General features: G+C 40.3%; 1 protein-coding gene across 1 annotated transcript in view; it reads right to left on the reverse strand.

Moving 5' to 3' along the window:
• The window catches only part of SSPN (sarcospan), a 32,087-nt gene extending 15,538 nt beyond the window's left edge, over positions 1-16,549 (reverse strand). The window contains exon 1 of the mRNA XM_024575606.4: positions 16,119-16,549. Within this exon, the coding sequence (XP_024431374.1) occupies positions 16,119-16,397 (279 nt within the window). The 5' untranslated portion in view covers positions 16,398-16,549. The remainder of the gene's footprint in view (positions 1-16,118) is intronic.
• Between the last annotated feature and the right edge of the window lie 401 nt (positions 16,550-16,950).

Genomic DNA, 16,950 nt, shown 5'->3' on the forward strand with positions numbered 1-16,950 from the left:
AACTGTCTGTCTCTAAACTTTACGAACATTAATGTACAGGCATTAGAACCCAGGACACTAAGTATAATTAAAAAAATTTTTTCTTGGTTTTTATTAAACCAAGCTCAAAGTAGTAGCTTATTTTCCACTACAAACACAACTATAGCTAGCAACAAATTTTTATAGCTAGCAACTTTTGTTTAGAATTGTTTTGCTTGACTTATCATATATGAGGAAGGTATCAATTTGCCTACAGCTTCACGGTTTTACTCTTTATTTTTTCTTTAGAGTAGAAATTGTCTATAGGGAATTCTAGGGCAGAAATGCTTTGTTCATCCAAGGACTAAGTTCCACCTGGCCCGGGAAGAGTTTGGGCTGTGACACACACCCCATCTGTGCATTTCCACATCTCTCTATGGGGGTGGAGAGAACCCTTTGTAATATTTACTTTGCAAAGACGACCTCAGAGATGTTTTTTAAAGCTAGTAGAGATCCAGGTGAGAATATGTCAGTGAAAAGTTAATTCTAGATGATGAATTCTGTCCCAGAAAATTGTTTCTTTTCAGTGTCTAAAGGGAAAAGACACTTGTTCACCCACACCTAAGTTTATAATATCCATCTATAATATCTACTCACTCTTTTTCCCCTTTTATTGTTATAATTACCCTTTTGTCTGAGGAGTTGATCCCTGACAATTTCCATGTCTGAATTACTGTACATGTATGGGACTTTTCACATGAATAGGCAAAGACATTCAGATTTGATTCAGAATAAATTATTTATATGAAATTACTTGGACTGAAAAACAAAAGCAGGCCTATTGTTACTTAGAGCTTGGCTAAATCCAGATCTCTCTGGAAAATAAATGGGAAAATAAAGTTTCTACGAATTTATGAGGCAGTTCGTAAGGACATTAGTGCTCGTGCAATGGCCGGCAGTGGGAGCAGAGGGACCTGCCCTGTTGTGGAGAAAGCTCTGCTTGGTTGGTAAAGAAGGTAAGGAGCACTTACACACGAGGCTGAAATCCCCTGTGCGGTAACATTCATCCTTTCTAATTCACAGTGGCAGATTTTATCATGACTTAAAACTGTCCCATCACCAGAAATACACAGACTTCCCTCATGTCTACCAGGGATTAGGTCTAGACAGCCAAATCTGTAGATGTTCAAGTCCCTGATATAAAACAGCACAGTACTTGCACATAACCTACCTACACACACACGTAAATCACACACGTCCTCCTGTGTGATTTACACCATCTCTAGATCGCTTGCTATACCTAACCCAATGCAAATACTATGTAAATAGCTGTTATACTGTATTGTTTAGGGATAATGACAAGAAAAAGTCTACACATGTCCAGTGCAGAAGCAACCATCCTGGGCCTAACTATATATACATGTCAGCAACAAAGTAATGTTTTTCAAATATTTTTGATCTGGTATACACATACACAATTTTGATTTATATATACATACTATATATCTTTTTATATATTACATGTATCTTCAGTTTTCTTAACCAATGTTGCTCTGTAATTTGCATTGCCCTGTCATTGAGCAAGAGCTGTTGAACAAGCACAGAAAGAGTGGGAAGGAAAATGTGCTTGTCACGCGGCTGCGCCGTTTCTCAGCACACGTTCTGCATTGCAGATGTTCACTTGGGTCTCACATGTTGCTTTATAAGATAGGAACTATCTTGATGGAACTGATAAAAAGAAGTTGGAACTTGTGACCAGCAGCCAGATTAAGGAAGTGCAAATCCCCCAAATCCTGTGAATATAGCATGCTTTCCTTGATGTTCCTGCCAAAGGAAAGCTGGAAACCCCAGGACATCTGCAAGAGATGTAGCGGCACAGAGCTGCTACAGTTCCAAACCTTTGCTTGAAAATCATTGCAAATAGCTCACATTTTACATCAGTGAATCTCACAACTGTTTCTTCAACTCACAGAAAACTGAGAGGAAAGTCTGACAACTCTCCTGGTGTATGACTTATCACAGAGACAGTCAAGTAAAATTCCTTTGGTTTGGTCTTATTTTAATACTATAACAGATTTGTATATCCATGTTAAGTTTCATGTTTTATAGGAACTGCTGGGAATTATTGCAATTACACCCTCAAAAGACAATAAGCACAAACAACCGAATTGTGAAGTAATTAAGTTGGTTGTGGGTGAAAACTGAGCTGGATAGTCATAAGACATGAATTAAGCTTTGACCTAAAATGTCTCTTAGTTCTTTATCCTTCATTCCTGGTACTCTGCCTTCAATCATTTTGAATCCAATAGTCTTTATTCTTCAAACCCAGAGGAAGGCTACCTTTTGTGTATTACCACTTCGTATGCATTACGTCATTTATTCCCTAAATGCAGTAAGTAAAAAAATTAACCAATTCTATAGAAAATTGTGACTCAGAGAGGTTAAGCAACTTGTAAGTTGATTCAAAAACTTTTGAAAGCATCATGAAATTTTATTTATGCATAATATTAAGGACCAAATGATGCGAAACCCTTCTTTTGATAAAACAATTTAAAATTCTCTGAGCTTCTAGAGGTGCAAAGATGGAACTAAGGCCAGGGCATAAAGGTAGGCCTTTCAAAAGGCTACACCCTCACCTGACCACAGAATAACCCACTCGTACTGAACGTCATCGAGGAAATGGCTCTGTCTCAGCTGACAGTGGGGTGAAGATTTTGAGGGTTTTCTACCATTTGAGTAGTCCTGGAACTCTTCACATGAGTAAAGTGGAAAGTAACATGAAAACAATCCTGGGGAAGAAACACTGGGTTTGTTTTGTTTTTTTTTTTTTCCAACAAATAAGTTGTAGGGGAGAGAGAGGGAGGGAGTGCAAGAGAGAGAACAGAAAAGATAGAGAAGGGATAAATCTTTGAGTAAAGAAGACATAAGCAATATATGAACCAATTACAGTTTATAGATCTTATTGAGGTCCTAATTTTGACACACTATGAAGAAATATTCATGAGTTAATCATGGATATTTGAACACTGATTTGATCCTATTAAGAAACTGTTAACTTGTTCGGTGTGATTGGGATTTGATTATTTTTAGTCTTCATTTTTTGACTTACATAGTGAGATATTTATGGATGAAATGATATAATATCTGGGATTTACTTCAAAATAATCCATTGTGTGGTGTGTGGGTATGGATGGAGCACAGGAGCATGCAAGTGAAGTGAGATTGATCATAAGTTAATAATTATTGAAGCTGAGTGATGAGAACCTGGGGTTAATTATATTATCAACTTCTGTGTAGCTTGAAATTTTCTGTAATGAACAAGTTAAGCAAACAAGAGAGTGGCTCTTGGCTCATGATACCATGGGACACCTGGCTAGACAAATGGTCTAGAAGGATCATACTATCTAGTAGCTACACCAAATTATCACAGATAAAGCCTCTTGGAAAAGAAATTCACAAACCAATGATAGAGACACAGGAAGAAGCAGCTCATTAATGAAGGCCAGCATATAACCATGTATGCATGTTCTCTCTCTTTCGGAATTAATGCCACGTAAATTCCAAATGATAGAACCAATAAATGGAGCCTATAAAAAAGTATATTCAAAATGCAGTCATGAAAGAAGGAATTGAAAACATGAATAAAAATAGGGCACTTTAAAACACCAGAGATGTGTTCAAAAACAAGAAAATATAAGTTCTAGAAATGAAAACTAAAATCTTTGGAGTTAAAAACTCAGTGGACATGTATAGGTAGATTAAACTCAACTGAAAATGGGAATAGTGAACTAGAAGATAAATCTGAAAAATCAATCCAAAATACAGCACAGAGAAATGGAGAGATAAAGCATAGTAAAGGTGAAGAAAAGAGCAGATGACCTAAGTTAGTCTAAACATACATCTGATAGCAACTCCAAAGACACTGAAAAGAAGAGACAGGTGATGTTTGAAAAAATACATACAAATTTTTCAAATATCCTAAAATTTTTTCAGAATTCATGAAAGACACAAAAACCTTAGATTCAGGAAACATAAGTCTCCAGTAAGATAAATAAAAAGAAACTCCATATTTAGACACATTGTAGCTAAACGGTAGAACATTGTAGAATATCAAATAAATGAAGACATATCTTCTCTCATGTAGAGAAAGTACAAATTAAAAAAAATACCCGAGGTATTCTTCTTGGATCTTAAAAGCCAATTCTAAAATACATACGGTTAAGACTTACAGAGACAATTTTGAAGAAGAAGAAGGGGGCGTGGAGAGGAGAGGAGAGGAGGTGGGTTGCTCATGCTATCACTGTTATGCAAGGTGCATTATTACAGTGCTGTTTTTTTAATCCTCCCCCAAGGACATTGTTTTTCACTGCTTTTGGATCGAGAGGAAGGGAGATAGGAAGGGAGAGAAAGAAACATTGATGTGAGAGAGAAACTTCGATTGGCTGCCACCAGAACATGTGTAAGGCCCCCAGTACCACACCTGGACCAAGAATCTTTGGTTGGACCACAACCCAGGCATATCCGTGATGGAGTATCAAGCTGCAACCCCTTGGTTACAGGAGGACGTTCCAACCAACTGAGCCACACCGACCAGGTCATAGTGCTGTTTTAATTTAGACAATGTGATATTGGCACGGTCATAGACAAAGCAATTAAGTTGAAGAGAATCACAAACACAATCCTCAAATCTAAGATGGAAACTTTGATAGATGATAAATGGGTATAGCAGTTCAGTATAGAAAGGATCAATTATTTATTAAATGGTACTAAAAAATTAATAATCTTTAAGAGAAAGAACAAAATATGGATACTACCTCACATCACATGCAAAAAATTAGACCCCTTAGATTAAAAATATAAATACAAAAGCAAACCTTCAACATTTTTAGAAAATGATATAAAAATATTTTTATGATTTGGGGATAGGAAGAGATTTCTTTAAAATATTTCAAAGCACATATCATAAAAAGATTGATCAATATAAATAATACAGTAAAATTAAATTGTCCACACAAAGTCACCGTAAACATAAAGTAAAAGCCATGGTACCAAGTAGGAAAACATATCTGCAGCACCTAAAACAACAGAAGTTAAGTAACAAAAATAGCAAGTGCTATAACTAAGGAGGTAAGAGATAAATTACCCCTAGAAAATATTTGTTGACTAAATAAATAATAGAAAACAGAATAAAATGGGCAATAAACATTAAAAATATGTTCAACCTGAGCAGTAAGCAGAAGAATATACATTAAAACAAAATATCATTGCACACAAATGAAATACGCAAAAATTAAAATTGACATTACAAACGTTGGCAAGTATGTGCAATCAGTGGGAACTGTGACTTACTGTCAGTGGGAGTGTAGGTTAATGCAGCTTTGGGTTTGCAGTGCTGCCAGTCAATATCTAGTGAGTTGCAGGTCCCAGGAATATGCCCTAAAGACACTCTGAAATATCTGCACAGGGAGCCATGGAATAAGAATGTCCACTGCCAAACTGTTTATAATTGCAAAAAGAATTCTTTTCGAAAACAACCTAAATTTTCATCAACAGGAGAATGAATAATTATTGTATATTCCTATAATGAAATACAGTATAGCAAAAATGAATAAATGGTATCCATGTACTATTACAAATAAATCTCAAAAACAATGAGCAAAGCCCTGACTGGTGTAGCTTGGTTGCCTGGGCGTCATCCTGCAAAGCGAAAGGTTGCCGATTTGATTCCAATCAGGGCACATGCAAGAGGCAACCAACTGATGTTTCTCTCACATCAATGTTTCTCTCCTTCTCTTTCTCCCTCCCTTCCCCTCTAAGAATAATAAATAAAATAAAAACACAAAACCAAAAACAATATGTTAAAATATTATGCTACCATTTATATACAATTTAAAACATGAAAAACTATACTAGCTATTGGTTATGGATATATACCAATTCACAAGTACGGAAATATGCACAGGCATGATGAATACCCAATTCAGGAGAGCAGATACCTCCAGAGAAAGAAGGGTGCCAGAGTAGGAGAGTATGATTGAGAAAGGAAACAGGCGACTTCAATGTATTGCATTTTCTTTCCTTAAAAAGACATTTATGACAAAATACTAAAACTTGACAAACCTATATATAAGTAGGAGGTTGTTTTACTGTTCTCTAAATAGGCTACAAGAGAGTTAGAAATTTTCATAATTAAAAATAATCACAGAACTGCCCATACTTATTCAAACCTTCATAAAAATGAAAATAAAAATTGTAACCAAAATGTTTTTGAAATGGCTACAAATGGGTAGACCCAGGAGTCTACCCACATTTGTTTTATTCCAAAGCTGGAGCCTCCTACATTTCCAGACCCCTGGTCCTTCCTAGTCCTCCCCAGACAGGATTAATTACACCCTCACGGTGCTGTTTCCTCCCAGGCACCACTTTCGCCCTTGGTTTTGTCAACTGTACTGTAGTTAGTTGTTGGTGCGTGTCTTCTCCCAGACACTGAGCTCCTGGGGGTCCGGAGTGGCATGGGGGAAGACAGGGGGAGGCCGTTAGGGTGTAAGAAGTTTCTGTCTTACTTGTAAGGACTCTTTCTTTTATAGAGTTCTGTTCTGTTTCCTATCAGCCACCTTAACTCACTCTTGTGGTGACTTATCAGAAACGAATAGTAAGTTTTATAAATGTCTACTTTGCAAAATAACCCATTTTCAAAAAATGTAATAGAAACAAAGATTGTGTTCCAGAATTCATCATGAATCAACAGGAGGGTTATAATTGCTCCACATTTGTGGGAAAAATAAACAACCTATAGTTCATTTGTTTCACTGGGCTTTTTCAAGTCCTCAGAAGGGAAAGGAATCACGTGAATGTGGATTTAGTCTACTCCATGGATATAGCTGCAGCCCTGCCTCAACCCAGGCTCAATTAAGTAGTTTCTCAAAATAGATCCCTCTTTAGAAAGGACTTCAGAGATAATTCTCCATTTATATCCCTGGTTCATGTATCTGAAGTAGTACAATAAATAAAAACTTATGAGATAGTACTCTATATAGCAGTTATACAATAAATCAATATAAATTCAATTATAGAACATTGTAACTGGAGTATAAATGACAGAACCATCCTGTTCAACCTATAAAAAATATTACCAAGTGGCTTTCTAACTGAGAGCACTTTTTACCAAAACAAAACAAAAACTCAGGATGTAATGGAACGTTAAGCAATATATAATATTATTTCTCCTTTGAAAAGTGTTTTGTTCTTTTCAACATGAGGAGGTCAGTGTCCCCAAGCAGGCTGCCGCCTCTCCAGCGTTTCCCCTCTTCCCTTCCATGGCAACACGGGTTAGCTGGACACTGAGCTTTTTGTGATGTGTGTGTGAGGACAGGGAGAAAGGGAGCGAGGCTTCAGGGAGGTCTCGAGGTGGAAAAATTTGTGACGCACTAGATGCAGCGACTGAATGAGAATTATTTATCGAGGGTTCTATAGCACAATAGTTACGGTCACCCTATGCCCATTTTAAAAAATTATTTGGTCTCAGAGCTCTTAATTCTGATCGAAACCCTTTAATAGGTGTCCAAATCACGGAAAGATTATGAGATGAAGCCAACCCGTGTGAGTCTGACCCTCCTGGTTCAGATTCTGACTAGCTGAAAGCACGAGAGAAATGAATTCATTGAACAAGTAACGTGTAAACTTAAAGGGTGGTCACATTCTGCGCTGGAGCTGTCTGTATTCACGGCGACATGAGCTTTCCTAGATTATAACGTGTTCACCTTACGGAGGCCGGGTTTGCCTTCCGTGCTCCGCCCTTTGACGGAGACGGGGAGAGGCAGCCTGTGTTCTCTCCCTAACTGAGCAGCACCCTCCACCATCCGACAACGGTGATCAAGACTGAAAAGCTGTTCCCCTTATCTTGGCAAAGGCCTCCTTCATTGCTCTCCTGGCACAGCTCAAAGTGAGATAAAGCTCAGCCTGAGCCTAAAAGCCTGATATGTGTGCCACACCTGATACTTGAGAAGGAGCTAGAAAGTTGTTTTGTCTTGGGTTTTTTTCCCTCCCCTAGTAATAAAGCTACAATTCTCTCCCTAGTTGGGGTCTTGTGTTAACACACTTGCAATTCCCCCTCTATTCTGGTCACCTGCCACTATCTTCCACCTGAGAGAGGCCTTGATAACGACCTACCTCAAAAGGGGGTTTTCATGGCTCATTATGATGCATGCTGAATCAAACACTTTCCAAACAACAGCCGTGCGGGACGCCACTAAAACGGCACCCTCTCGAGCTTTCTTGCAGCCTCTTCCAGCCCCAGGGCCCTCCCAGCCAGGGGTGGGGACTTGCTTATTTCTGCAACAACAGAACAGGCCTCAACCGGACTTCTGCGGCAGAATCTGAGATGCTTAGCTGTGAACAGACCCTGTGCTTTCTAATGTCCACTATGCTTACTGGCTTTTTGCCAGCACGAAGAAAACACGTCACTGAAGTACATTCATGACCGTGTTAGGCAGGGGATATTGCTCTAGCAACATGATTAGATCAAAGAGCATCAACTTTAAACATGCTCCGAAATCAGACCGGAGACACCATAAGGTGCCTCTGGAACTCCGGCCATGCCTTTGTTTGCTACTCGTTTTGGAACTGGGGTTCGACTAGCAGTTACAAGAGGCATATTAGACTGCTCTAGGCCATCTTCTCTTGTCTTTTCCTCTGGGATGGTTTGGGTTTGTGGAGCACTTGATGGAGTAAAGCAGAGCCCAGTTTGTAAGCAGGGCAAACAGGGATATGTAAGCAGGGATATGTAAGCAGGACAAACAGGATCCTATCAGAAGCCCTTGAAGGCCTGCAAAAGGGGAGACTTGCCAAGGAGACACAGGCTCCTGCTAGAGGATGTTACCTCAAGAGGCCCAAGGTGGGAACACCCCAGGGTTTTATTCTGACCCATTCCACAAAACCAAGAGTCTGACTCTAATTTTCAGACTCATCATCAACAATGAAAACAGTGGCTATATATTATGAAGAAGACATGAGAGGTGGCATCCCTTAAATTCTAAAAACACCAAGCATCTGCCCTCAGAGGACAGGAAGCTGATCTGAGCTTCCCCCAACAGCACCACTCAGCCAGCACCCTCATTTCCTTGCCTCAGCAGCTGAGGCGTCATCTAGCTAGAACCTGACAGCAAGTCACCCTTGGGGCATAAAAGGCAGGCAGAGATTTACTAAATGGTGGTTCCTAAACTTTAAAGAGCTAATGCAGCAAATAAAATGCCTAAGCTACCCTTAGAATTGTTTTCACTTGCTGAATCTAGTGTTTTATTTTTACAGAAATTTGATGAAAGAAGCAATCCATAAACACAGTGAAACAACCTCCTCCGCATGTTTCACCACTGGCACGGGCACAGAGCCAGCCAGCTCCTTGTGCCGTCGTGTGTCACTCTACTGGCTGGGAATTCCCATCAGAAACACTCAGACGTCTAGCTGTTCCGTGAAAACCATAGCGCCTTCATGACTAAGCAGGCAGACAAGCTTAAGAATCACTGAAGTGGTTGTATAACTTTACATCCCTCACCAAATGTGCTATGGACTGAACTCTGTTCCCCCACATGTGTTTTCAGAGGTGGGCTTTTAAGAAGTAACTAAAGTTAAATGAGGTCGAACGGATAAAGTCCCAATCCAACAGGACTGGTGGCCTTGGAAGAAGAAGAGAAAGATCCCTCCCTTTCTCCCAGTGCACGCGCGGAGGAAAAGCCAGGTGCATGCGCAGTGAGAATGCAGCCCCCTGCAAGCCAGGGAAAGCTTTCACCAAAGGCTGACCATGCTGGAGCAGACCAAGACAGAAAGAAAAGTGTATTTGGGTTATTGCCATATGTGTAGGTATACACGTATGAATTTTAAACTTAACCAGGGTGATCAAGTGAGCTGCTTTGCTTGGGCATCTGAGAGTTACTCCTGCCAAGTTTTGTATCAATATACTGAGATGTGACGTGGCAACCAAACCATTTGAAAGGTGGGCCTCTGAAAAAGACTTCTATATGGGTTATAATTTAAGTACTATTGCCAACATTCTTCTTTAAAAAAATAGTTCACCTTCAGCTTATGAACTTACTCCAATAAAACTGGGCTTGAATAGTCACAAGAAGTAAAAACTACAGGGTTAAAATACAACATCACGAGGTCCCATCCAGCTGTAGATTTGATGGGCTCTTTGGATCAGCATTTCTCTAGCTTGCCAGGATTGGGGCCTTAAAAATGAACTGTATTTTGCAGTGAAATGATATCCAATTAAAGTTTAATGACGAGATTCCATTCCTGTCCTACAGCAACATAGAAATATGCAACTGAACTCTTCACATACCCTTGTGTGTGACCTTTAATGCAGATGCTGACCTTTCAGGGAACAATGCAGGCAAGTGGACCCAGTTAAAGAATACCCTTCATAGAAATGTCACAGACAAGGCTAAAGGCAAGAAAAAGTCTAGAAAGCATCCATTTCTTCAGAAGAAATTTAAAGTGGACATCATATTGGCAATCTATGAAACTGTTAGACCAAATATTAGGAAAACCTATGCCATTGCTTTCTTTGCTGATGGAAGACACCCAGCATTCAGTGACATCAATCCTAATTTGTCCTAATTTATTCTAATTAGGTGAATGTAAAATAGGTTAAATAGGTCAAATGATCTCTTTTTCTTCTTTGTTAAAAAACCCTGCAGGCACTTTATAACATGAAATAAGCATCTCCATAATGCTAATTCCATATGTTCTGACTATTTCCGGAATCCAGGAACCCAAAACATTTCCTATATTACCTATGGTTACCTTTGTATAGTCACCTTATATTACCTTTTAAATGTTATTAATAAACTTAAGTTTGTCTGCAAACCACAGTTCAAAGCTGCTTTTCAGCAGTGCAATGAGAAACTCTGATAATGACAAATATAAAATAAATAGAGTTCAATCCCACACTTTTGGGGTACCCATTGTGTGGCAGGAGATGCAGAGTAGCCCCACGGGCATGTGATACACTTACAGAGAATAAATCTCTCTATTTTTATTGGGTTACCCACACATTCTATACCCTATAGATATGATATGAAATACAATCAAATGATCATTGACATCTCAAAAGAGATCATTGACATTTTCCAAAGACTGGCTTTCTGAGTTGAATATAGCCCCTCTACTGGGTTGAAAATACTGGGACCTGCTCCTTCTCCTCCTTCTTCTAAAATGAGAAAGAAGACTCAGGGATAAGCTCCATCTTATATAAGCACTCCCATGGCCTTGGTGTACCTGGCTTAGTAAGAGACTAGCAGTAAGGTGAAAATATATTTATCCTAATATTCGGAGCATCAAATGATTTTGTTCAGTCTTAACCTTTCTTATTCTTTATTCTGCATTCTTAAAATTCTTTCAGAAAATATATTACCAAAATGTTTAATATTCCCTTTTATTTTCATATACTTTTTCATTTTTTGACCAATTAATTGAATTACATTCCAGGTATACTTACTAGGATTACTTCATGTATAATTTTCCTACCATTATCTTTATTATAATAAATTGAGTTATGGCATGTAATTATCACCCCTCAGCTCCTAACAATTCTGTGACAGTTGATATAGTAAAAATTATTTCCCAGAGGTACCACAGGTGTAACATTAGATTTTGAAGCCTATTAAAGCACCAATATGAAAAATAATGTGTTGCTATGGGATGCACCCCTAAAATATAATTCCGGATTAAATTTCTCAAACGTCAATCCACCTATGTAGAAACTGATACGTGCTATGTGTCATATATCTAATTGTGAATTTCAGGTGTATTCTGTTTTAAAATAAATAACCATCCAATTTTCCTTTCCATTAAGTCAAACTAGAAATAGACTTTAGAAATCTGAATAAACCTGCATTTTTAATTCCTTAGAGTAAGTTAACACGTGAAAACTGTTATTCGAATTCTTGACAGGACTCTTAATCATGACAGATTTGTGCAATGAATTTCACGAGTGACATTAAGGAAAGGAAATATTCTTTCCTTCCTTTTAAGCCCTTTCCTTAAACTTTCTAATGTGATTAATGTGGTATATATATCAGGATTTTTATTCCAGTTGCGTGGGGTATGGAAGCCATGGAAAGAGAATGAGAAAAGCTAAAAACCACAATAAGGCAAAGAAATTCCCATTTTCTGTGGAAATATTACCTATCAGGGCCCAAAGACTAACAAATACTAAGCATCCCCATCGGGGATGAGAGGCAAGAGTTTGCTCTTAAATTGACTTCAGAGTAGAGATGCCAAAGGAAATAAATCACTGTAAGTGAAATGCTTTGAAAGGTAAATAGGCTTTAAAAATATTTGTGTAGGTTAAGTTTTCTAATAGGAACTATTCATTACTGTCAGGTATGGTAAGGGCACAGGTCCATCAGGATCTCTGGACATCTCCTCCTGGTATATAATTCATTATTTTTAGACCAATGCCCAGTGCAGTGGACACCCCCAACAAATGTTAGTGGATGAAGAAAAGTAAGCCAAAGTTCAAGTATGTTATGTTTCACCAAAACCAAAATTGTATTCATTTAAGTAAGGAGTAAAGGCCCCAAAATTCTTGGATTCCTTCAATCCATACTCATTTTTCATCAGTAAGAATTCCAGAATAATGAGCAACCTGAAATGCCCATTTGACCCAACTATTCAAGCCATTGGTAGAATAAAATGCAGAGCAAACTTCTACTATTTAGGAGCCCCTGCCCTTAGCCAAGTTCATCCTCAAAGACCCTGTTTCACTTTGTATTGTTCTCATGGTATGATTTACAACCCTTAAGTCATTTACACAGAATTATGATAGCAGAACATCACTTTGACAGGTTACTAGGTCTCCACAGTGGCTCCATTCAATTTTTCTCTTTTATAGGAACCTTTCGTAACTGAAGTAAAAAGACTTCAGTCATTTCTCTGATATGAGGAAGTCATATTTATGGATAGGCAAGAAATAACCTGTTTGTTTTCCTAAAGTTTCACTGGACATGGTGCTCTGATCATAGATCACCAAGGGCTTCTTCAATCTATAACCAGAAGTTCACTGAATATTCATCAATGCAACCAAACATTGGTCAACAAGAAGTCACCTCAGTGGATTTGTCCATTTACAAAGATTCAATTGTGAGCATGGCAACGCCCAAATCCCAGGGTCCTGGGATAGTCACCCTTGAAAAATGAGTAAGTAACATGAATTAAGCACGCAAGGCTGTCCATAGTGTGAGTGCATCAGTCTGAAGACGCTGCTTGAGTTCAGCCTAAATTTGGGAAGCGGTTTGACTTTGCCTCAGCCCTAGTGATTGACCAGTATGCTTTGGTCTAGCAGGTCTCTTAAATAGGGCAAGCTTTCCAGTATTCCCTGGGGGATGTACTAGACCAGAATTACCCCATATTCCTAGGGAAAATGACCCCAAAGGGGCCACTTTCCTCCAAGTCAATTTTTATAAACCTCCAGAGAAACTCAGAAAGCCCTGGACTGATCTAATACCACTGCGATTGCTCAGAGTAACTAGGTGAGAACAGAAAAAGTAAGACGGCCAAATTGATATCCCCTTCACGGTTCAAACTGCTCTGGGAAATGTAGCAAGTCCCAAATGACTGTTCCGCAAGACTAGAGATAAAACACAGCCTCTTCTAATTTGAAGAGTGCCATCACCAATGATTGCTTCACTAATTGCTAATAAAAAGAGCTACCTCATTGGATACTTACCGTTAGCCAGCACTATTCTAAGTATTAGAACATGTCTTAATTTATTTAATCTTCAGGACAACCCTAAGAGGTAGGATTATTATTATCATTCTAATTTCATCAATGACAAAATGGAAACCTAGAGGGATTAAATAACTTGCCCAAAGTTACTCAGAGAACAATGGCTGGGCTAGGGCTCCACAACAGGCGCAGGCTTTACCCTTTTGCCCATCACCATCCTGCCTCCCTGTCTTTTCCCGTCCCTGAAAGCTTGGAAGAGAGCCCTGGGAACAACCACAGACAGCGAGATGGGGACAGCAAGCACGGTGTCCATGGGAGGCAGCGCCCGTTCCCTGCAGCTCTGGCCCTGCTGGATAAGTTTGTCCTTGGCTGGCTCCCCAGACACTCTGATCACCCATCTCAGGGCATCTCCATTAGCTGCTCTGCTCTACAAATATACTCTAAATTTTCTAAAGAAAACTTAAGATTATAAATACCAGTACAGGTATCATTACAAACAAACTTCAGGTAGATCCTACACAATGAATTAGAAAACTGGAAAGAAAAAAGACCTAGCTATAGATTATATATTTGTAGCACATGCGGGGAGCATCCATGTGATGCTCCTAATAGGAGCTCCTGAAATTTTAGAGTTGCATGATTTGTATGGTTTTGCCTTAAACATTAAGAAAAAAAAAGTTTTCCCATCTAATTTAATTTTTTTGGTACTGGGCTTTTAAAAGTTGAAATTTAAAAAAAGATGGAAAACACATTCACAAATGATATTCAAAACTACTGAATGAAGGAGTTTCATTCCTTTTTCTGTTTAATTAGCCTAGTCTTAGAGAACAGACTTTTTTCCCCCTAGGGTCTTGGCAGTCATTGGGATGACTAAAATACCCACTGTATCTTGGTGAAAAGCTATTTTTAAAATCACTTGATTTAGAAAACTCCAATCATGATAATTTTGTGGGAATTCTTAGTACACAAATTAAAAGGTTTAAATTACTCCACAAGAATGTGTGAGTTCAAATAATCTTAATTAGAAAATACCTACCTCAATGCATATTTATCAGGTGTTTTTAACATCTGCCATGATACAAACTTATTCTGAGACTTGCTTTATGAGTTATAGCTCCTGTGGTCAGTAATAGCAGTGATGGTGCAATATGAGACTAGGAGCCAGAAGTGTGATTCTGGTCTCCTGACTCGGCCGCTTTTAATCTCTGGGTCTTGAGAATGTCATTTCACTTTCCTTAATCTGTTTCCTCCTGTCTAAAGAGGAAAAACCGTTTCCACCTCCAAGTGTTGTTTCATGGATCAATGAGATTTTAGTAAACCAGAAGGTGTTACAATATAGCATAATATTAAAATTACACATTCTGTACAAAAATTCCATATTAATCAATGGAGGACATTTCTCATAATTCCAGGCCCTTACTATGCAGGAGTTTTTAAAAAATAAATTAGACTCTACAGCAATATATATTAAAATTACAAATCAAGTCTGGCGACCATGTGACTTAATGAGGAAAATGCAGATGTGTTTTCGTGCAAAAAGAAACCGACTTGGCTAATTGGCCAACTCATCCAACTCATAACCCTGGGTGAGGCTGCGCTCAGTCCTCTCATTTGGGACCTGGAGGAAAAACTATCCTATAAGGATGATGTAGGGATTAGAAAAAATATACGTAAGGCCTTTAGCAGGACAGGCACACAGTAGGTGCTCAACGAACAGCACCCATTTTACATCAAAGAATCCACTTAATTAAGCCAAGGGCGCTGTGTGCGTCTCAACGCTCACCCACTAACAGCCGAGCAGTGTCCAGCTCAGAACAGCCCGTCCGTTAGCAGAGTCCCAAGTGAACTTCGCCGCCGCCAGCGCCCTGGGTTTCTCCTTCCTTAGCCTCCAGCAGATTGTTCTTGCTGTACTCGCGTTTCCTGCTTTAGACCATTATTTTGTAAAACTTCCTAAGGAACCTCAAATGTGAAGAACAAAATTACTACTACCCAATAGGGTAACTCCGAGAACAGAATTTTTCCTAGCCTACTTTTCTCGAAGATGGACCTACTGCACTGTTTGCTACTTATAAAGGGACAGGGGTGGGGTCCAGCGACTAGGGTAAGACAAAAGCCAAAGTGAATTTATTGTTTTGGAGCTGTTCAATTTGACCAAACTAAGCAGCCCTTGACTCGCCTCCCCAGCTCCGGAGCGGTCAGAGTCAGGCCCGGGGGCGGCGTTCGGAGCGACAGGCAGGAGAGGGGGCGCGAGTCCGCAGGCGCCGGGCCTGGCCCCCCCGGCAAACCGGCTGTGCGGGCGTCGGTCACCAAGCAGAGCGCGAGTTAGAGTGGAGCCGGGGAAGGGAGCATGCAGCTGGGTTAGTCGTGACTCGACCATGCGGCTTTGCATTCCTGTTCGGCAAACGCACTTAGGCAAAACAGACTTGATGCTTACAATGATCCCAGCCCAAAATGGAGTGTCTCTGACTAGCAGGGAGGAGCTGATGCTCGCCATGAGAAAGCCCACCACGGTCACAGCGATGCCCAAGGCCAGCTGCAGCAGGGCGAGCAGCAGCGGGAACCGGCAACCGCAGCAAGTCCGGGCCTCCTCCTCCCCGCACTCCTTGGGGGCCCCCTTGCCCTTCTTCGGCCCCATGTCGTCGGGCCCGGTGGCATCCGTGGCCGGCGGCCCCCCCTGCCTCCGCTGGCCGCGAGGCTGTTTGTCCTTGCCCATGGCGGCTGCGTGGGTGGGTGCGTGCACAGCGCGCTGGGCCCCGAGCTCGGCGCTGGGCGGGCTGAGCCTGCCCTGGTATTCGAATTACGGAGGCTGAACAAATATGGAAAACGTTTGGAGCCGACTCGCGGAGCCTCCAAAGGCCACAGGGAGCTCGCAGCAGAGGGGGAGTCGAGGGGGGTCGCCAACTGCCAACGCGCTGGGACGCAGCGCCTGCTGGGCCCACGAGCAGGGTTTGCCAATCGCCCGTGGGAAGCCGGCGTGCATCCCTGGGCCTCTTAAATCCCGTGCATTTTAAACAGGCTGGCTGCTGGGTGGGGAGAGGTGGGGGCGGTGGTGCCGGGGGAGGGGGTGGTGGCTGTTGTCCTCACTCCAAACCCTATGTTTTTTTGTTGTTGTTGTTGTTTTGGTTTTGTTTTTGTTTTCTGAGAGGTGCAAGGCAAGGTGATGAATGTTTAAATCATTTCAGTTTAATTAACAGACAATTTAATCCAAAATAGGCATTGCTGGGCTCCAAGCTGTGAAGTCTATTCCAGAAGCTAAATTGCTTATT

Source organism: Desmodus rotundus, chromosome 3 (assembly GCF_022682495.2).
Source record: "Desmodus rotundus isolate HL8 chromosome 3, HLdesRot8A.1, whole genome shotgun sequence".
In the NCBI taxonomy this organism is placed as follows: Eukaryota; Metazoa; Chordata; class Mammalia; order Chiroptera; family Phyllostomidae; genus Desmodus; species Desmodus rotundus.